The sequence below is a fragment of the Pimephales promelas genome, chromosome 15 (genome assembly GCF_988280905.1).
Source record: "Pimephales promelas chromosome 15, fPimPro1.hap1.1, whole genome shotgun sequence".
Lineage (NCBI taxonomy): Eukaryota > Metazoa > Chordata > Actinopteri > Cypriniformes > Leuciscidae > Pimephales > Pimephales promelas.
Genome location: NC_142783.1, coordinates 9,174,305 through 9,197,293, shown reverse-complemented (window position 1 = coordinate 9,197,293; position 22,989 = coordinate 9,174,305). Strand labels below are relative to the sequence as shown.

Genomic DNA, 22,989 nt, shown 5'->3' with positions numbered 1-22,989 from the left:
TTCTTCCGGCGCACTCACTTTTTGCTTATTTTTTTTATTTATTATTATTATTATTATTATTATTGCAGAAATATCAGAACAAACAATAGAAATACAATATAATACATTTCAAATGCTAGGGGGAGGTATAAACATTATTAAATACTCTTGTTATTATTATTAAATAATACTTCAAAGAGTGTAGGCTACATGCTTGTAAAATTATAATAGCTTTTTGTTTCTTCGATGGCAATGACTCAATATAATGCTTCACTTCATTTTTAAATGCAATAAAACATGAAAATCATGAAAATTTGCATTTATGAATGTGAAATTTAGCCATCAAAATAAAATAAATGTAATAAAATAATAAAATTAGTGCAGGGTTGTTTATCTTTGGAGTTTACAATAATAACTAGTAGAACATCTTTCTAATATAAAATTTTCATCAACATTTCCAACCATGAAAATCAAGCACATTTTGCACACACACACACACACACACACACACACACACACACACACACACACACACACACACACACACACACACACACACAGTCAACCTCACTCACAACATCACTTTTTTTCCAGTCAACATCACTCACAAATTGCAATAACATTTGGTCTCGAAACAACACACACACACAGTCAACATCACTCACATCACTTTTTTTCCAGTCAACATCACTCACAAAGTGCATAACATTTGGTCTCGAAACAACATCCTTCAGGAAACAGGCTCTTATTGATCACTTATAATCATATTTTACCTATAAGTGAGTGATTTGGTGAGAGGGGTGGTAATTGCTGGTAAATCTAATCTTTTTTGCTGTTTAAATAACATACCTATTTTAGAAGGAATTGCTCCAAAAACAATTGTAAATTCCCAGTTGCTTTTTTTTTTATTTTATTTTTTTTTTTAAAAGAATGTCCTTATTATTCCAGATAAAGTATTGGGGGAAAGTTGTGTTTGTAAATTAAACTCCATAAAGTTTTGCAGCTCAGGTGACGTCAATGCATACGTTCTGCAGAGCGTGCCACGTCACTGGTCGCGTAGCAACCTCTCTACACACAGAAGTATAAAAAAGAAAACATTGAATTAAATGTGTGAAGCTAAACGGGTGATTAATAATAACTAATGAAAGACTAATAATTATTATATAAAACAATGGTTAAGCAAACTATTAAAATATTTGCACGTGTAAAACCGACGAAGAAACCCACCTCGGTGAGTGCGTTTGTATAACATTAGGCTAAGTTACTACTTTGTATTGGGCACCATTTGTTGGGTTTGCTCATAGCACTATAGCCTACCGTAATCCTAACATCTGTGCATCAACTAGAGTGCAATTCTTATGTCACTTCTATCTACATGAAGCCTAGTCATGTTATTTTGATTTCAATAGGCCTAACGTTATCTAAACGCAGGTGTTTTATTTTATAATGCTGGTGCTACAGCGTCTAATGTGAATGGCTAATTTCTTATATTATATTGCTAAGTATATAACTTACACTGATAAAGTGGTGTGGGATTTACTATAAAACAATTTACACTCAGAAATTGCTAGTAATTTAAAAAAAAATAACGTTATAACAAAATGCAAATCAGCATTGAATTAACTTGAAACTTGTTTGTAGAAAGACTAAAATGGTATATATATATATATATATATATATATATATATATATATATATATATATATATATAATTTTTTTATTTTATTTATTTATTTATTTTTTTGTAAAATGTACAGCAATAATCATTAGTCCAATAATATTAGTCATATATTAGTCATTTCCTACAGAAGTAAATAAAAAAGAAATTGATTTCATTCACTTGGATATTATTCGGCTACTTAAAAACAGATGCTTATTTGTGAGCACAAACCCTCAAGAACTCTGATATCTGTACAGCAAATATTTTACATTGCACTTCTGTCTGTTTATGGTCTGTGTTATTTACATTTTACATTTGGGTGAATTCCCAGTATCTCTGAATTCTGGTTGATTTGGGGACACATTTACCCTGTAATCTCAATGGCAAAAAGTGTCCCAATCAATCTGAATACACACCTACTTAAGTTAAGAGTTATTAAGAGAAAAATGCACATGCATATGTCCCAACTGTTAAGATGAGATGATGATTTAAACAGTTTTTTAGGGGTGTAACGATACACTCGTGTCACGGTTCGATACATATCACAATACTGAACTCACTAATATTATTGCGATTCTAAAGACATATGGTAAAAGTTTAACAAAAAAAAATATATACTGTTGATTAAAATGCTAAATTACATTGGGGGTGTACATGGGGCTTGGATTTGATGCTTTTGGTAACCCAATCCACAAGACAATTGTGACACCAGAATAAAAATATTCAGGATTCTGAAGCTGAAAATACAGAATTATTTTAGACGAATATGCTTGCACTCTGTCACTGACTATATATATTTAAAATTATGTAGGCCTAGGCCACTTTTTACTGGTAGCATAAGACATTAGACATTACAATATTCCCCCATTGAATTATTATATTCAACATTATATGTAGTAGTTTAGACAATAAAACTTAGTAAACTTTTTTTTTTTTCCTCAAACATTATTTTTTATAATGCGTAAACTACATACAATGCAGATTGTCACGGGTACATATATTGTTGCATTTTTGTATGCAATATATTGTGGCACGATATATTGTTACACCCCTACGGTCATGATTCCTGTCTGTAGTCCACTTTGGGTGCTTCTCATTTCTTATTTGTGCATCCTCCTTTCCTTTCTGCAAGGAAATAAAATGAGGATGGAGGAGTTGAAGGAAAGCTTATCACTCGAGCGTCACTTCAAAGCTTCATAATTTGTGCTCAAATGATCTGCCATGATGTTGTTCAAGTTTGGTTATTTTATAATAAAGATCCAGTAAAGCAAGATGCCCTGATACATTTGTAATATATATGATTTATTTAAAGGGTCACTTCACCCATTTGCATTAAGCTTTGTATCTTTAGAAACCCAGTCATATTTTTGAATGGTCATGGTTTATTCCCTTATTTTCCCCTGAGATGGGAGAAATAAGGATTTAAGTGTTTTACTTCCTGCTTATCGTGACGTAAAAATCGTCATTTTGCATCACGATAAGCAGGAAGTCATATTTCATTAAAATCTTTAGAACTACAAACATTAGCTCATTATTATTCCAGGGTGTTGGACCAACTCACCCTACAAGCCTATTACAGATCAGTGGGTGGGACTTCACTTGCAGAAACTGAAATCAATATCCGCCGTCTTGTTTGGAAGCTAAGCTAACAAGCGCTGTGGAGATAGGAAGTTATGACAATGATGGAAGAAACTAAACATGATATGGAAGAAGAGGATTTTGAAATTCTGCTGCTCGAATCCGATGTTCGTGGCATATATATATATATATATGTATCATCTTAGCATGTCTGTAATATGATTATAATTAGCATATCTGTAGTCTGTAATATACAATTTTGTCTTAGTGATAAAGTTACGCTTGCAGAAAATATGTCTGCGCCAGCAAGTCTAGATTATGTGAACTCATGCTTAATCATTCTCTTTGCAGGGGTACTTTGTGGACTGCGACGAGCAAGGCAGTAGTTTGGAGTTTGTGGTTCCCAGAGACTTGGCGGATGGTTTTATCAACAATAAAAGAGAAAACTACAATTTCAGGTGACATGAAGAAAAATGAAAGATTTAATTTTATGGAATTATAGTGTTGATTTCACAAACATGACCTATCATGATCTTAATAAAGTTTAATTTTGCTCATGAACGGCCTATTTTCTATGCCCACTAGGATAGAAACAATTTTTTTTTCCTCTCTCTCTCTCTCTGAAACTTTATTTTAAATATTTTAATTAATTTATCCTATTTATCTCTTGGGACATCTCTTGTTTAAGGATGGATTAACTTTTATTTTTTTAAAAAGGAAAGAAAGAAATTGCTGGATAAAACTGATGTTTTAAACATGTTAAAAATGGATTTAGAGCAGATTTGGCATATACTGTATAGTTCCCTTTCAATCGGTCACGTTCGATGCCATGTTGGTCTAACCGACGAATAGGAATCTCGCTAGAAGGTCCAATCTACATTGAGTGTAACTAAACAAGCCAATGCACATTGATAATACATGTGATGATTGCATCAGCTGCTCCGCCTTGCAGCGCGGGTATATAATGAGCAGAAGGTGCATGGCTTCTTCGCAGCTTTTCGCTTTGGAGCCGAGCTGTTCGTTTATTCCTGTCTCGAATTTACAAGCAGCGTTTTCTAAAGAGTCAGTTCTTCGTAGCTCCAAATGACAATAAGTCTTTTTTGCTGTTGTTTTAATAGAAAAAAAACATTAAAGTAATTTTGGATTCATTGGATTACTAGGAGTTTGAGTTTGACCAAATCTTGTTTCTTGTTTTACCAGAAGGCCTGTATAATAAATAGCCTATAATAAATCAGTAAACTAGGTGTGTACAGGTTGACATTCTTTTGATTTGTGAATATTGAGCTGAACCTTGATTTTACAAAATTAAATCGCAAATTAAATCGCAATCACACTATCTGTCAGAAAAATCGCACAGCCCTACAGGCAAGCGCTCCCCTGTCCGTCTCACTGAATCATTCAGACCAGCAGCCTCGGCTATCTGATTCAGTTCGCCCGGTGTCCCCCCACGTTCAGAGGCATGCAGTTCACTTCAGTGAAAGCTGTCGATGCCAATGTCTTGGGAGCGGAGATCGCTGTCCTACTGGCGAAGGACGCAATCGAGCCAGTCCCTCCAGCCGATATGAAGCTCTTTATCTGTTACGGAGGCCAGCAGAAGGGAAAGGCTGTCTCCAAGCAGAGGACGGCCCATTGGATAATGGATGCCATCGCCCTGGCTTACCTTGCCCGCTCAGGTTGCAAGCTCACTCTACTAGAAGTGTTGCATCCTCCTGGACGCTGGCGCATGGTGCCTCGCTAACAGATATTTGTTGAGCTGCGGGCTGGGCACATTCGCTAGTTCTATAGCCTTTTTGTCGAGCCAGTATCTTCCTGCATTCTCACCTCGAATGATCAGAGACACAGAGAGGCCCCTGCTTATTCTCCAGAGAATTCCCGCTGGACAATCCCTGTTGAGTCCTCCATCATCCGCGGCAGATGGACATGGTGGAGTGTATGGCACCAGGCCTACATCCATGAGAACCGGTACTAGGCTGGGTGCCTGTATGTGTGATCTCGAGGGGATCCCATATGTGTATTCTTCCATGGTAAACTTCTAAAAGGAAGCCTCTTTCTTTCCCTTGGGGAAGCCCCCCTTTGTTAGTTTGGAACCGTCCCTGAAACATTCCATATGTAGTTCAGGTAAGTCCATATATAAAACTCCACATAACTTCTTTTGGGTAGGATGTGACTTCATTTTCCAGTGTAAATGGCATGCCTTGACCCATCAACAGGAGGGATCAGGAGGCTTATGCAGGGCTCTGGAAGGAGCTGGCTGGCTGCTGCCAGCCTATCCTATTAGTTCCCTGAAGGAGGGAAAATAGACGCCACGTCCCGCCGCCACAACTGCTGTACCACAGCTGAGTGGCCGGGTCACTGGCTTGGCTCCTCACTGAAAACCTGAAGATGAGATCCACCTTCTGCTTATTATATACCTGCACTGCAAGGTGGAGCAGCTGATGCAATTATCGCATGTCAATGGTCATTGGCTCGTTTAGTTAACACTTGATGTAGATTGGCCTGTGCAGCGAGATTTCTATTCGTCGGTCAGTCCGACATGGCATCTCCGTTCCCTCCTTACATGTGTAACCAAGACGATCTGTGAACTAGGGGTGTGCCATATCATACCGCCCACGAAAGTGTCAAATTGCGATATCAATTATATATTGACGAGATGACGCATGGCGCATTTACTTTCGCTTGCGCACAACAACACTTGTTTGAGAGTAAGAGTAGCATGTCAGCCTCCGATCAAGTCAAGTCAAGTCAAGTCACATTTATTTATATAGCGCTTTTCACAATACAGATTGTATCAAAGCAGCTTCACAGTGACAACATGAAAGTAGTAAAACACAGATCAATAATATTGCTAAACACTAAATAACCCCAACTGAGCAAGCCAAAAGCAAGCCAAAAGCAAGGCGACAGTGGCAAGGAACCAAAACTCCATCAGATTGGATGGAGAAAAAACCTTTCGGGGGCCAGTTCTCCTCTGGCTTACATTTATATTGTTTATATATAAATAATAAAATATAAATATTGTTTATGCATAAAACGGCGCCATAACATATTGCAGGCGTTGAGTCGTCTCCTCACAGGCGTTGGTCCTCTCATCGCAGGCGTTGGGGCATCCGAAATCCCCGTGAGAGGCTGGAGACAAAACTGGACCTGACGAACGCCATTTTTCTCGGGACAAGTGTCCCGAGATAACAGCAGAAAGGCAGATGGGAAATAATTAGCATAGCTGATGTTCATAATGATTTCCATTATGCGGGAGTCGGTGTTAGAAAACCACTATCTCACAAACTCTCCATAACCTGAACTCTCCGCAACCCAACCATACGCGCCGACCCGTTTGACTAAGGCTGTCGAGCCCCACTGTCGCGAAAATGCGTTTCAGTGGCAAACGGTTCTGTATGTCATAACAGAGGACTAAAAGGTAAGCATTATGTGAATGCTTGACTAAAGAGATGCGTCTTTAATCTAGTTTTAAACTGTGTCAGCGAGTCAGAGCCTCGGACCGTATCGGGAAGGCTATTCCAGAGTTTTGGAGCTAAATGCGAGAACGCCCTCCCTCCCTCCTCCCTACTTCGATATCCTAGGAATGACCAGAAGCCTTGAATTTAGTGATCTTAAGGAACGCGGTGGATTGTAGGGCGAAAGAAGGTCCGTTAAGTACATAGGAGCTAAACCATTTAGGGCTTAATAGGTTAGTAGCAGTATTTTGTAATTGATACGGAACTTAATAGGTAACCAGTGTAGAGATGATAAAATAGGTGTTATATGATCATAATTTCTTGACCTAGTAAGAACTCTAGCAGCTGCATTTTGTACTAACTGTAGCTTGTTTATTGAGGATGCAGGACAACCGGCAAATAAAGCATTACAGTAATCTAGTCTCAAGGTCATGAATGCGTGAACTAATTTTTCTGCATCAGAAATAGACAGCATGTTACGTAGCTTAGCAATGTTTCTAAGGTGGAAAAAGGCTGTTCTTGTAACAATGAAATATGATTTTCGAAAGACAAGTTGCGGTCTAGTATAACACCCAGGTCTTTTACTGTAGTGGATAAAGTAACAGGACATCCATCTATATTAAAGTTGTATTGCGAGAAGTTTTGGGAGTAGTTTTTTTGACCAATAAGTAATACCTCAGTTTTATCTGAATTTAATAGCAGTAAATTACGCGTCATCCAGCATTTTATATCTTTGAGACACTCTGTCATTTTAGATGAGTTAGTGTTTTCATCTGGTCGTGATGAAATATATAATTGAGTGTCGTCAGCGTAACAGTGGAAATTAATTCCATGTTTTCTTATAATATTACGAAGTGGCAGCATATATATTGAGAATATCAGAGGGCCTAAAACCGATCCTTGCGGTACTCCATAGTCTACTGACGTTATCTTTGATTTTTCCCCATTTAAACAGACAAAATGATAACGGTCCGATAAGTACGATCTAAACCAGCTTAATGCCTGTCCCTGAACACCAGTGTAGTTTTGTAGTCGATCCAAGAGTATTTTATGATCTATAGTGTCGAACGCAGCGCTAAGATCAAGTAGGACTAGTATTGAGATACGGCCTTGGTCAGAAGCTAAAAGTAAATCATTTGTAATTTTAACTAGCGCAGTTTCTGTACTATGATGCGGTCTGAATCCTGACTGGAATTTTTCATAGATATCATTTTCTTGCAAAAAAGAGCACAATTGAGCGGACACTACTTTTTCTAGTATTTTGGACATAAATGGAAGATTTGAAATGGGTCTGTAATTTGCCAAGTTATTTGTATCTAATTGCGGTTTCTTAATGAGAGGTTTTATTACTGCCAGCTTGAATATTTTTGGAACATGACCTAAAGATAAAGACGAGTTAATAATATTGAGGAGAGGCTCTTCCACTACAGGTAATAGTTCTTTCAGTAGTTTAGTGGGTATTGGATCTAATAAACAAGTTGTTGGTTTAGAAGCAATGATAAGTTTATTTAGCTCCTCCTGTCCTATCGTTGTAAAGCGGTTTAGTTGTTCTAGAGGGGGCATAATTGAAGCTGAATCATAAGACACCATAGAGGATTGTACATTTATAATTGTGTTTCGGATGCTTTCTATTTTCTCATTGAAGTAATTCATAAAATCATTACTACTAAACTGTAACGGTATATTTTGCTCTGGTGATGTCTGTTTATTTGTTAGTCTAGCCACGGTGTTAAATAAAAACCTTGGATTATTTTGGTTATTTTCGATTAGTTTGCGGAGATGCTCAGCCCTGGCTGTTTTTAGTGTCCTTTTATAACATGACATACTGTCTTTCCACGCGATTCTAAAGACCTCTAAATTAGTTTGTTTCCATTTACGCTCTAAGTTGCGAGTTTCTCTCTTGATAGCATGCGTAGCACTGTTGTCCGATGACGAGCACTAAATCCGATGACGATTTAGTGCCTAAAAAGGGAGCTACTTCAATAGAATGGAATTGGATTGGTTACCAACAGGTCAGACCTCCAACAAAGCACAATATTTAGCAAAATAATTTAATCGATAATCGAGCGCGCATTTAAACGTCTGTGGGTAGGAGACGAAGATAAACTAACAAGCGAACTATTGACTCGTTCTTCCGACCTGTGGTTAATGTGCCAATTAAATTCACTTGCTGGCTCCCCAAATAATATTACAACAGCGATAATCAAAAAATGTGATCAAAACGATTACTCTTTGTAAACACTGTTCAATGTGAGTGCCAAATGCTCAATCATGGCCTGTCATTTACGCCGTTATCACCCGGGAGTTGATAGCTCACGAGCGCAGGCGAGACCTGAACTGCAGACGTTACCGTCTGTGTTTAAACTAAACTAATTTAAGTTTTTGCCAATTTAAACATTCAAGAGCAAGACGCGAACTTGCGTCTAGAAGATTTTTGCGTGTGTGTCTGTGCGCGCACGCGTGTGTGTGTGTTTGTGTAATCTACTCATCTCAGATAGCGTGTAAATATGGAGTTCTCTTTCAAGTCTTGCACTTGAATGGACAAATTCACACAAAAAGTATGTCAACATTCAACAACCCACCATTTTCGTGAAGACCGGCTGGGATAATTCAGCTGGTTAAGGTAGTAGGAGTTGAATTCCATGAACAGCGAATGTTGCAGTCACTACCCCATAACTGCGGGGAACACAAAGTGTGCCGACAGTGCAGGTACATCACAGCTTAAACACAACACGCTAGTTAAACACAATCTTAATCACAAACACGTCGCTTTTTGATTTACATGTTAATAAATCAAAAAGCAACGCCACTGCCGGTTGCTTTTAGAAGACAAGAGCTTGTAACATTAAATCAGAACGCAAAGGCATTGTAATTTCTGCATCTATTATCAAAGTATTTATTAGTAATACACTGGAAATGTAATTAGTAGAAATGTGAATATTTGGTTAGTATGTTGATTTACGGTGTGTGCTCCTAAATTTTCTGGTTGTGCACCTAAAATTTTCAGTAGGGGGCCACTGTGCTCATAAAGAAAAAAGTTAGTCTGGAACCCTACACTGTCAAGTACAACCAGGCTATGAAGGTACGCAAGGAAGAGATGCTAGCAAAGGGCTTGGGGCTTTCAGTGCAAGATTGTGGGTATTGCGCATGATTGTAATAATTCCCGCAGGTCTCCCACTTATAATGCAGAAAATTCCCCTGCAAACATTGATTCACCACAGCATATGTAGATTGTATGAGTAGCCTAAATTAATCCACACAGATTATAAATTTTAAAGCTTTATTTAAGACGCAATTTCACAAACCACATGAGTGTTCAACATCCTTAAAAACGCATGACAGTGCGACATACCATGTAATGGATCCATGCACTAGCTGTAAAAGTGACTCATATGAAAGCCATATGTGTCTGTCATTAATATTGTTGTCAAAACAACAAAACAAAATATAGCTTTAATTGTAAGGAATCAGAATTAATAGCCTATGTATTTAATTTAGCCCAGACTCAGGACTAAAAGACTATCAGTGTTATTTTACATTTGATAACTTTATTCAGTTTCTGTAGTATTTCTGAATACTAGTGTTAGACCTACCCAAAAACTCTTCTCTTTATTTCTCTTTATTATTTTGTTTAAATGTTTGCTACTTTTTGCAATTTAATTCAAAGATTGAAATCAAGCCCCTTGGTAAAAACGCAATGAGTGAGCAAACATTTAGGTGAGATAAATGTAATAGAAAAATTGTCTCTTTTTTTCTATATTGTCATAAATATCCATTTTCCATTATCCAATTTTCCATTTTTCAGGTTTCAGAAGGTTTTTGACCAAACAGCTAATCAAGAGGAAATCTTTGAGACCATTGCAAAGCCTGTTGCTGATAAGTGAGTCGACATTTTTTTTCTTCTCTGAAAAGTTTATGAAGCATACTTTAAAAACAATTCACAAAGATAAGAGAAAATGAGAAAACAATATATGTATACTATTAAAACATTTTTTTTTAAGTTTTTTTGGCACAATGTGAACATGCCAGTAGTTAATGTACTGAACTATATCTTTAGGACACCTACTGTATGTACATCTAGTAAAAATAAATTGAGACTAAATGAACGATCACTTACACATGTATATGTTGTTATCTCTACAATAAAGCTTGTATGTGGCTTGTATCTTTTTGAGGCCATTTTAAGATGCTGACATAAAATCATTTAGAGGCCTGGGTATACTTCAGTCGTGAGACCTACAAAGTTAGAACTTTCAAAATTAGATGAAACAAACTTTCTAAATTAGACATAATTTGGACTGTAAAATCATATAATTTCAAGTTAGAACATCCTCCATTTCCCTTAGTAAACATAGGGTCTAATCTCTCTGATGTCACACATAAACTTTCATTTTAAGCTCCCTTTTAAGTAAACCCATCCCACAATGAAGTCTGAGGTCTACTAGTTGTTTGGCCTGAATGTTGACTACACAGTGACTAGAATTCGTTAAGAGCTTCCTTAAATATCGAGGAGCTAAACCATTTAGTGGTTTGTAAGTAATTTGCAAGATTTTAAAATGTATGCAATGTTTAATAAGGCGCCAATGCATTTTTGACAGAAACGGGTTATGGTTCTAGAAAAGAACTCTAGCTACTAAATTTTGGACATTCTTGAGTTTGTTTACTAAGCGTGCAGGGCAACCACCAAGTAGAGCATTACAATAATATAGCATTGGGGTCATGAACGCATGAACTAAATTTTCTTTTCTTTTTTTTCACTGAGATCATATGTCAAAATTTAGATATGTTTTTGTAAATTTTGCAAATGTCCTGACAGGAAGTGAAGAAATATAGAGATGATTCAATGTTTATCGCTCTGGATCACAGACGCAATTTCTCTAGCCTATGAGGATGTCGAGGCTGCTTTTGCCTTTAGGAGTGAAGGCCCACTCTTTTCAGGGTGTGGTATCATCTAAGGCCTATCTAAGGGTGCACCTTTGCAAGTTGTCTGTGCGGCAGCACAAAGGACAGTCCCTCCACATGAAGATCTTAATTGGATTTCACTCAATAAACAGCCATGGGATCAGTTGTTTGTCTTTTATTAACCATTCTTTCTTGGGCAGTAAACAGGTGAAAAACCTCAAAAAGAGATGACAAACTACAAGTTACTATCTGAGTCGACAGGCAAATTAAATAAACAAAATTCACATTTAACTCAGATAAACACATTACTGTCATTATAATTACAAGTTTTCCAACTTAAAGCAAATGTTATCCGATAAATACCCAGCATTTTAAATCAGATGATCAAAATTAGTATCTTTAGTCAAATGCAATACAAAATATTTTTTAGTAGTAATAAATTCAATTTATTAGTTCTAAGCCATAATTTCCTAGTAAAAAACTATACGGTATAAACAAAAAAAATTGGTTGGTATCTCAATTTTCAAATTTTTATTTTTTCTTATCTTTTAACCAAGTATCTCTAGCAAAATACCTTTTTACCAATTGGTTTAATTATCTAGATTAATTAAGATTTCTACAATGTTTAAATTACTTTTTACCATTTCAAACACATTCTTTGTCAAACAATGAATTTGGCTTTCTTACTTTCCCTTTATACCCCACATATTTGATAAAACCAAACAACATTTGAAGTTACAAATCCCACTGCAAAAAAAATCCTATCAAGACAACGAGTTTATAGTCTGTGTTTAGGCAGAGCATTATTAGCACTGCTTAAGTCAATCTAACCAAAACATGGCCAATATGGCGCTTACCGGCTGTCCTTCACAGTTTTGTGGAGGGCTTGATCTTGCACAATCACTTTAATGACAAAGATAAAGTTTCTTAGTCTTGTGGTGCTATAAATGATACTTCCACTGCGGTCTAAAGACAACAATCAGAGCCAGGTACTGGCACGCTCAGATTTCCTGGAAGATTTGTTCCACCTGGTTCACCCCTGATTGAAGGGGAGGAGGAGCTCCCATGCAGTTTGTCAGCACAGTAAAACTTTTTGATGTAAATTTACAGTAAAATATTGGCGGCTGGTTTGCCAGCCACTTACTGTATTTTTACAAGGCTACTACTATAAATAACATTTACAGTATAGTACTGTTATTACCAAATACAGTATTATGACCTGCAGTAATTGTATTTATTTTACAGTATTACACGGTTTTGTCTACAGCAATTCATTGCATTTACAGGGCAACAATTACTGTTTTTGTACATAGATTTGTCATTATTTGTTATGGCAAAGGAAAACAACATGAAAAGTATTCAGATCCCCTCATTTTAAGGTCAAAGTACGAGAGGTGTATGTTGGAGTACAAAAACGGAAGTAGTAAACTCTGGGAGTATCACTCTATTTTGTTGTTTATTATCTATAATTTAAAAATAAAATTATTAAAGCATGATGTTTGCAAAATGTTCCGGGGTTTAAATGTTACAGTGTTGATAATCAGTGCAAAAATGTCCTTAACTAGCTAATAATATTGTATAACATTATTATAGTTCTCCGCCAACAACATTTTCTGTTATTTTTTTTTTTTTCATAAGTGGCAAAATGCTTTATGAGCCAAAGCATTACAGAAAAAAAAATATTGAAACATGAAAAACATAATTTTTTAATTAAAAAATTGAGTGAAAAAATATTCCATAAAATGATTCAAATATAATTGTGATGAATAGGTACATGCACATTTTGTATTACACATATTCATAGTGACACATAACACACAAATAGCACAGTTAGCAATAGTTTCCTGAGAATGTCACAGCTTTATTAAGTTTTGTAATTTTTTTTAGAAACCTGTCATGAGAACCTTTTGATAGTGTTTTGATAATCTTTTGATAGTGTACTGGCAGGTTATAATGGCACCATCTTTGCCTATGGCCAGACCGGAAGTGGGAAGACCTTTACAATCACTGGAGGTGCAGAGCATTATAATGACAGAGGGATCATTCCCAGAACTCTTTCTTACCTTTATCATCATATCTGCAAGGTCAGTAGACATTTTCCAATGTCATGCTGGAACCATGGATTTAGATGGTGAAGGCTGGCAAATATGTATGCAAAGCATTCTGTTATTCAACTGGTAGTAATATATTAGTTTTTAGTTAATAATTGATCTGTTTTTTTGTACTTTATTAAAATAGTTGTTTATCTGTTTGCAGGACAGCAGTATGGTCTATACAACCCACATTTCCTACCTGGAAATCTACAATGAGGCCGGCTATGATCTGCTCAATCCCCAACATGAAGCATCTCGCCTGGAGGACTTACCGTCAGTCTCTGTTTTTGACACTTGTTCACTTTCAATTCTCATAATTGTAGATTAACTTAACTCTTCATTATATCAGATCTGATCTATTGTGATATGAAACAAACTACTTTGAAAATAGACAATGCCCACTTCTGAGCACACAATTTGAACTTTAAAGATACAATGGCAGTTTAAATCCACTGTCACTGTTATACTAGCATTATTGCTTCTCACTTTTTCTCTCTCTTTTTGCTTCTACCTCTCTGTTTATTCATCCATATCTTTGTTCATCTTTTTTTATTTCTGTGCAGTTAAAAAAAAAAAAAGATTGTTTACAGTATAAATTAAAACCAACCGGCTAACTGAGCAATTTTTTTTATTGATTTCATGTTAGTTTTCAAAACTAAAAGAAAAAAGTTCAAATATATTGATTGAATTGGTATCCAGCTTTGCTTTGTTCAATGATTAAGAAACTAACAGACCTTGAATTTTGCTTGTTTTTGTTTTGTTTTGTTTCAATAGAGTTGCTTACTTTTTCATGTTGTTTAGTTTATCCTTTAGCCTCATGTGAGCTCTTGTCACAATAGATGACTTAGTTTTTGTTGTAACGCAGACACTTATACATAAAATAAAGAAATAATAATTTTAGATTATTAGTTTATTAAACTCTTCCCTTCCTTCTGGTTCTGTTCTCACTCCACACCCTCATGAATGTTTGAGCTTCAGTACAAGTTTTAAGCATTGTTGACAGAATGCCACAGATGATGAGCTTAACTTCTATTATATTAACATGTAAAAGACAGTAAACCCAGTAATGTAACCCAATAATATTTTGTACATTATATGTCCACTGATTAAAGGATTGCATGCGATTGTGTGGAGTATGTCTTTGGCCCTGCAGTCTACACGGCTGAGGTTTATGATTTGAGCAATACTTACTTTTCACTCTCGCATTTACTCTGTTTGCTCATCTTAATGTTTTGTCATTGATTTAGGAGGGTGACAATAATGGAAGACTCAGACCAGAACATTCACCTCAAGAACCTGTCGTTGCAACAGTCGGCCAATGAAGAGGAAGCTTTGGATTTGCTTTTTTTAGGAGACACGAATCGTATGATTGCAGAGGTGAGGACATCAGATTGTAAACATTGATTCAGCTCTCTATTGGCATCATACTCTTTGGCCATGTTCAGTTCATTTACATTTATTCATTTAGCAGATGCTTTTATCCAAAGTTTAGTCACTGTTTAGGATTGCCAACTAATTCAATTATTCTAAGTGTGTACAAAATGTGTTTACATTTGGGAGATTTGACTTATTAGATATCTCCAAAATCAATAGCAGAAATCTACCCATCCATCCATTTTCCAAATTGCTTTTCCTATGTAGGATAATAACAGCAGTCTTGTATCACAGCAGGGTATGTGCACACAGAGCCGCTTCACAGGCCAGTATCGAAATGATTGCTTTTTTAGCCTTATTGCTCACTTGAATTAATGATTAGCTGATCATAGGAAAGGTCATTCTTGTTTGGCTGCTCTCTCACGGAGCTTGGTGAACGGAGCACAAATAGTGTTATAATCATATGCTGTAACTGTGTTACTTGCATGAAATATTTTAAGACTTAAAACAGAAAATATTAATTACAGAATATTTTTGACATCACGTATAAACAAATAAATACGAAAAACTGCACTCTCTAGTTATATCCACAATGGCATAGGCTGAAACGCGTCTGTGTGGACATGGTAATAATAAAAAAGATATGAGATATAACTAGAGAGTGCGGTTTTTCATCTTTATTTGATTCTTTATTACCCGCACTCATAAACGTTTTTGGAGTTGAGTGTGCCTGTTCCCATATCACTTCAACATGCGAAAGGTTTTGCTGATGTCATTTATTTCTACGACTGAACTGTGCATGAATATAACTTGAGGACATCAGTTTGAATGTAAAATTGAATTCAGCTCTCTATTGGTATCTGTAACGATGAGTCAGCGAAGTTTGGATCCATGTGTGGATTTATTAAAAGAAGCAATAGTGGTACAAAGAGTCAAGGGTGTAACGGCCTTTAGAGCAGTTACTCTGGTCTTGAGGAGTAGTACTACTACTATGCTCTAGGGGGCTCTCCAGACTTCTCTTCCTCTGGATAAAAAACAGAGAGAAGAAGAATTGGGGTATGTTTGCTTGGAGAGAAGCATGGCCTCCTTCCGCTAACCTTATGTTTAGAGTCCGGGTTGAGAAACTGTTGTTTTGAGCTCATCCAAAAGGACTCCTCGGACATACCGCGTCCACAGAGTTAACTTTCTTTCGCTACGGGATTGAGACATCTTCCTTTCTATGCTGTACTGTGTCTTATTGAGTTACTATTTGGTTATGCCAATATCCTCTTTGGACATATTGGATCAACAGAGATCTGGGATGTTTGAGTGCTGCAAGGACACCATTATTGCAACGTACCCAAAGCATAAAAATGGATTTAAGGAAACCTAGGGTTTGAATTGAACTACTGGACCTTTTACTCTTATCTGGGACCAAACCAGAAAACAGACATGTATACCTTCACTTGTTGACTCATGACTCACTAATTGTATGATGTGGTGTGACTTATCTGATATAAATATGTTTGCATTTACCTTGGTGTTTGGACTTGGTTTGAGTGTTCTGAGTCTGGTTAAAATTAATTTTAGTCTATGAAAGTTCTCAGTTGGTAAGTTACATAATGGTGCCTGATCAGGGACTCTAAGACTATTTTTTTTCAGACTTTCAGAACTCCAATCTCACACTCAAAAAAAAAAAAAAAAAAAAGTCATATTTTGGTAATCTACAAGAGTCTGTCATGGCTAGTGAAACTCCCCAAATAGATCTCACAGCAGGGTCCTTTCATGCATGAAGAGAGCCAATGAGAGACCTGATTACCACTTTTAGTGATTTATATATTAATTCTGATGAAGAAAGTGAAAGAGCTGAAGATAATGACTCTGATGAAGAGCTCAATTTTCCTCCTCCACCACCCCCATTGACTGTCGAGTCTGACAGTCAATCATCGACTACAAACTCTATGCTAAACGCACGTTTCATCTCCTTAGAAGCACATTTAACACATTTACAGAATGACGTAAGTGGAAAAGTTTCAGTAGTGGAGTTGGAGACACAATGTAGGAAGCTGGAGGATAAAATGTCACATCTGGTGCAACGTGAATGTGAAAGGGTGAAAAAACAGCTAGAGATGTTAGTGAAGGATCTGGGGCAATCCATGGTTGACTGCTTAAAGAGAAGAGATCGCCAATTGGAACATAGGTTTCAATCCATAATACCTTATTCATCCACCCCAGTTGTTGCAAAGCCCAGCAACTCTACCTATATTGAGCAGTCTGCTCAAAGTAATCAGTCTTCATTACAATACTATCCTCCAGTAAAACTTGAATTCCCTAGTTTACTAATTCTCAGGAAGATGATCCTGTGGTGTTCGTTGAGCAGTGTGAGGAGTATTTTGCTGTACGTCCATTGAATGAAGAAGAGATTTTGGCCTCCCTTACGGCTGTGCTAAAAGGAACTGCCAAGGATTGGTGGAGGGCTGAACGAAGAAACAGAGCTTTTCATTACAGAGCTTTATGCCTTAGATGGAGAAAAGAGATGACGGAGAAGGAAATAGTTCAAGCAATTCTACGAAACTGCAATCCTCGACTGGCTAGTCTGTTAAGAGGGACTATCAAAGATGTGGAGGATCTGGTTCGGATAGGAACTCAAATCGAGCGAGACTTCGATGAGTCTAAGAGGTACTGGAGTCAAGCTAATGGTAAGGAGCAGAGGAAAAAAACGGCCGCTGCGGAGCGTCAACGAAAATCTCCTTATGCAAGTAATCAAGTGATGCAAGCCTGCCAGCAACAGTATCATTGCAAAATTATAAGAACATCGCCATTCCAATAGTCCTACAAGGCAGGTATGTCGTCTCCATTATTGATACAGGAAGTACCCTCTCGTTGATCAAAGAGTCCTTGTGGAAACAGTTATGCTGGCAAGAACCGTATCAATCAAGCGAAGGTCAATCTTTTCTGTTGGCAAATGGACAAAGTCAAACTGCAGTGGGGAAGGTAAATTGGAAATGTGAAGTGCAAGAACAAGTACTGCCTTTGACCATTTACATCATGCGCGATATTGATCTGACGGTACCGATTATCCTTGGCATTGATTTTTTACTTGAGAGTAGAATGATACTGGACTTTAGCAAGGCTCAGTACAGCTTACCTACTGAAGGAGTTGAGGAGGCCAACTCTTTTCCCTTCCTTCATCACAGTGTATACCCTTCACTACACTTCTGCCTTGCAATACCTTCTCCTGGTGGCAATAACGAATCTAGACAGCAAGTACAACAACTTGCAAGCAGCAGACACTGAAACCCATGTGAAGAAACAGTTGGAAGAATTGTTGCTAAGCTGGCCGTCAGTATGTACCCAGGAAATCGGGCGGACTAGTATTGTGAAGCACCGTATCATAACTACGGATGAGATTCCAGTGCGACGGCGTGCGTAGCGGGTTTCTAGAGAAAAACAACAGTTTATTGAGTCAGAAGTACGGGAGCTTCTAAAACAGAGAGTTATCCAACCATCCACCTCTCCTTGGGCTGCTCCTGTAGTGGTAGTACCGAAAAAAGATGGCGGGTCCAGATTATGCATTGATTATAGAGGTCTAAACTCTAAAACCCTCTTAGATGCCTATCCTATGCCTCAAATTCAAGAGATCCTCGAGTCAGTACATGGAGCTACAGTCTTTAGCACTCTCGACCTTAAGAGTGGTTACTGGCAACTAGTGATGGAGTCAGACAGTAAACAGAAGACTGCGTTTGTAACATCGACAGGGTTATACGAGTTCTCGTGTCTTCCTTTTGGGCTGAAAAATGCTGCAGTTTCGTTTCAGAGATTAATGGAACATGTGCTACGAGAAATCAAAGGAAAATATTGCATGGTGTATATTGACGATGTTGTTGTGTATTCCAAATCCATCTCTGAACATCTGCAACATTTGCATCAAGTTCTTGCATGTCTCCATAGAGCTGGCCTTACTCTCAACCTAAAGAAATGTCACCTCGTTCGTAATTCCATAAGGTTTCTTGGGCATGTTGTTTCAGAAAAAGGAGTGACTACAGACCCAACTAAGGTTACTGCAGTAAAGTCCTTCCCAGTACCACAAAATGTCAAAGAGGTGCAAAGATTTTTGGGATTAGCAGGCTGGTATCACATGTTAATACCCCAGTTTTCAGAGAAAGCAGCGCCCTTGCACTTTTTAAAACAAAAGAACGTCAAATGGTCTTGGGATGACCAGTGTCAACAGGCATTTGACATTCTCAAGCAAGACTTGGTACAAGCACCGGTACTGATAACCCCTGACTTCACTAAGCCTTTTCGTGTTCAGACGGATGCCAGTGACATTGGTCTAGGAGCAGTTCTCACTCAAGAGGTAGAAGGAGAGGAACATGTCATTGCGTATGCCTCTCGCTTACTCAGAGGAGCTGAGAAGGCATACTCTGTCTCCGAAAAAGAATGCCTAGCTGTGGTATGGGCAGTGGAAAAGTGGAGACCATACTTGGAAGGAAGCCCATTTGAAGTTGTAACGGATCATGCTGCCTTAACATGGGCCTTTCAACATCCAAAACCATCGTCACGTCTTATTCGTTGGACAATTCGTTTGCAAAGCTTCCATTTTACCGTAAAATACAGAAAAGGGCAGTGCAATGTAGTTCCAGATGTGTTGTCTCGAGACCAAGTAGCCAATAAACCATCTGACTTGCTTTTCCTCACAACTGTTGCCAACTTCACTGATCAAACATGTAATCTGCCAGTAGACCTTACCCAAATAGCAGTATCACAAAGCAGTGACAGTGAAATTCAAGAGTTGATATCTAAAGCTGGAAAGCACTCATCAGTGGATGTTACCCGTGTGTCTGTTTTTTTTGTTTTGTTTTTTTTTTTTAACTTTTGTTTGCTTTTTTCCATGTGATATATCCTTGTCACTGTTGCCTTTGGCTTGCTCAGTTGGGGATATTTAAGTTAATTAAGTAATACCCTTGATCAGCTCTACCAAACGTGGATGTTTTTCCACTAAGAAACCAACATTGTTATTATGTTTTGATTGATACTGTGAAGCTGCTTTGATGCAATATATTGTGAAAAGCGCTATATAAATAGACTTGACTTGACATCTTGTTAATTGCCTTTAAATGGTTGTATAACATTTGGAACGTTCCATGAAAAAGGTGTTCTATATTTAAAACCAGTGAAGTTAAAAAATACGGAACCATACGGAACCGTTGCCACTGAAACTGCATGAACGCACCAGTGGGGCTTGACAGCCTTAGTCAAACAGGTTGGCGCATATGGTTGGGTTGTGGAGAGATTGTAAGATTGTGGTTAGGTCTCAGCAGCAGGAGGGATGTAGAGGTCAGTAAGCTGGGCTGAGTTGAGTCGGGGACGGAGGGGTGACTCTGGAATAGCAGAGTCACTGTCGAGCCCACTTGAGGTGTCGTGGGCTAGTCGACGAAACACTGAGGACGGAAGGTGCCCACTTGAAGACCCCATAGAGATGTCCCTACTTGGCTCAATCCAGACGGTTGTCGTGCTGGTCCACTAGGGAGACCACACAGTAGTTGCAGCCGTTGTGTGTGCTGACACGCCAAGTACACTGGAGAGAGCTTGTCACCAGCTGAGAGGGATGAAGGTGTTGAGCAAACTGTAGACAGCTATGGAAGCATTTATTTCCCCAGACACAGATCTGTAGACCAGGACAGCACAGGAGAATGTTTAATGAGCCAGGAATGGCCGAGGATGAGGTCTGAGCCGTTAACTCTGCTTAGCACCAGCAAAGGAATGGTCTCAAGAGTGTTGTGTGCTGTCCTGCAGTGTGAGATGATCAGTTTGGAAAGCCTGTAAGCTTGACAGCATTATAATATGCAGTGGTGGAAAGAGTACTGACAAATTGTACTTAAGTAAAAGTATTGCTACTTAAGTAAAAATGTACTTGGAGTACAAGTAGAAGTACTGAAATATAATATGACTCAAGTAAGAGTAAATAAGTAGTTTGCTTAAAAACTACTCGAGTAACTGCGTTACAAAGTACTTTAGTATTTTTCTATTTTTTACCCAAAATAGGGAGATGATAGCGAAATGGAGCACTAAACAACTCTCATGTCATCTGTTTCATTCATACTGAAGGCCCAGTACTGATGCATAGAAGTATTAAACTTACACATTTCAGGAAATGCCTTATATGGATATAATAACTTGCAAATAGTGATGTTTTGACTGATGAAACATGAAGACAAACATATAATAGCTATAATATATCTGAGTTTATCAAACTGTCAGGTATTTTCAAAAGAATGATGTATGACTTTAAAGGGATAGTTCACCCAAAAATTTAAATTAGCCCACGATTTACTCTCCCTCAAGTCATCTTAGAAGATATGACTTTCTGCTTTCAGTCGAATACAATCATTGTTATATTAAAAAATGGCCTGGCTCTTCCAAACTTTTTAATGGCAGTGAATGACTGGAGAAAATTTGAAGCCCAAAAAAGTGCATCCATCAATGATAAAAGTGCTCCACATATAGACTACTAGCTTCCTCTGTTGTCAAGAGCAATTTTTTTATTACTAATTTTGAAAAGGAAGTGTAGGTAAGGTAATTTTAATGTTTTGATTTAAATCATTTATAATTGAAAGCAAAGAAGGTTAATTGAGAGGTCCGATTAAAAAGGTATGAAAAACAATAAAACAGTACAAAGTAAAAAAAACAACAAAAAAAATAAAGAAAACAACTTATTAATGGGGTATGATTAACATGTTAAATTAAATGATCTTTTTTTCATCGTAGCCAACCGAAAATGTGCTGTGAGTGTGAGCCCACTGTTGCTATAGGAACGAACTACACTTTTACACGCATCTGATAGACAGATTAATCATGCGATCATATTTCACTGTTTTTTCAGCTTTGTAAAAAGTTTGCTTCGTATATTTAGTTTAAATGTATTGTTAAACAGGGAAAGCTTTACCATTAATTGAACTGTGTGCATGTATTTTAGACACTTACATTCTTGCTCTGTCCATTGCAAACCGCGTCCATGCATGTTTGAGCCGATCTTTTTTATTTACCTCAACTGCTCAGTGCTCTGGTATTATAAATGGTGTGACCCATTTCAGTAGTTGTCATAATTAAATATGAGCAAAATACTCACTTACAGTCACTGACATATTGAAACGTTAGCGGTAGCGCTACTGTACTGATTCAAACACGAGCGCCAGTGATTGAAATGTCAAAGGGCGGTTTGAACGCCCCCGCCCCCCAGCCAAACTGGAGGTTTTGATTGGTTTTGCACCCGAATCAGACCTGTCTGTTATTGGCTGAATTGCTTCAGATATGTCTGTTATTGGCTGAAGCGCAGGGCTCCACCACAGTTGTTTTGAAATGTGTCTGTCAAATCGCAACTTGCGCTGTTGCTCCGTCGGCACCATAGACTGTCAGTAGAAAATAGGTCGGCACCTTTGTCAAAGTACTTTGTACTTTTTATGAAATATAAATGTAGCGAAGTTGAATACTTTATTTTTATTTTACTCAAGTAAGAGTAAAAGTACCACAATTTAATTATACTCAAGAAAGTAGAAAAAATGAAAAAATCTACTCAAGTACTGTAACGAAAGTATTTGTAATTAGTTACTTTCCACCACTGATAATATGTACTGTAACATTTTCTTGTAAGAGATTGAGGTCTTTAAGTCAAGTCAAGTCACCTTTATTTATATAGAGCTTTTTACAATACGGATTGTCAAAGCAGCTCCACAGTGATAACATGAAAATAATACAAAAAAGTTTGTTTCTAGAAGAAAATTGTGTCATTGTCCAGCTTAAGAAAGTCAGATTATTAAAATTGTAGAATATTAAAGGTTCTCTGAGCGATCCTGGGGGTTGTTGACGTTCGGAATATTTTCAAACAAATCGGAGGCTAGCTAGATGTGGTATTTTGTCAAGTATTTAGACACGAGCCGAGAGACATGTAATCCACTGTATACAACTTTATTCT

At 37.4% G+C, this 22,989-nt stretch overlaps 1 protein-coding gene across 3 annotated transcripts in view; it reads left to right on the top strand.

The window, feature by feature from the left end:
• Window positions 1-1,038: 1,038 nt before the first annotated feature.
• kif6 (kinesin family member 6) overlaps window positions 1,039-22,989 on the top strand; it is a 445,971-nt gene continuing 424,020 nt past the window's right edge. For 2 of the 3 annotated variants that reach the window (XM_089120092.1, XM_089120091.1), the window contains exons 1-6: window positions 1,040-1,210; window positions 3,569-3,675; window positions 10,475-10,549; window positions 13,508-13,655; window positions 13,828-13,937; window positions 14,912-15,041. In XM_089120092.1, coding sequence (XP_088976218.1) covers window positions 1,151-1,210; window positions 3,569-3,675; window positions 10,475-10,549; window positions 13,508-13,655; window positions 13,828-13,937; window positions 14,912-15,041 — 630 coding nt within the window. In that variant the 5' untranslated portion in view covers window positions 1,040-1,150. Of the gene's footprint in view, window positions 1,211-3,568; window positions 3,676-10,474; window positions 10,550-13,507; window positions 13,656-13,827; window positions 13,938-14,911; window positions 15,042-22,989 lie in introns of all 3 variants that reach the window. The other variant, XR_016146642.1, reaches the window with a different exon arrangement.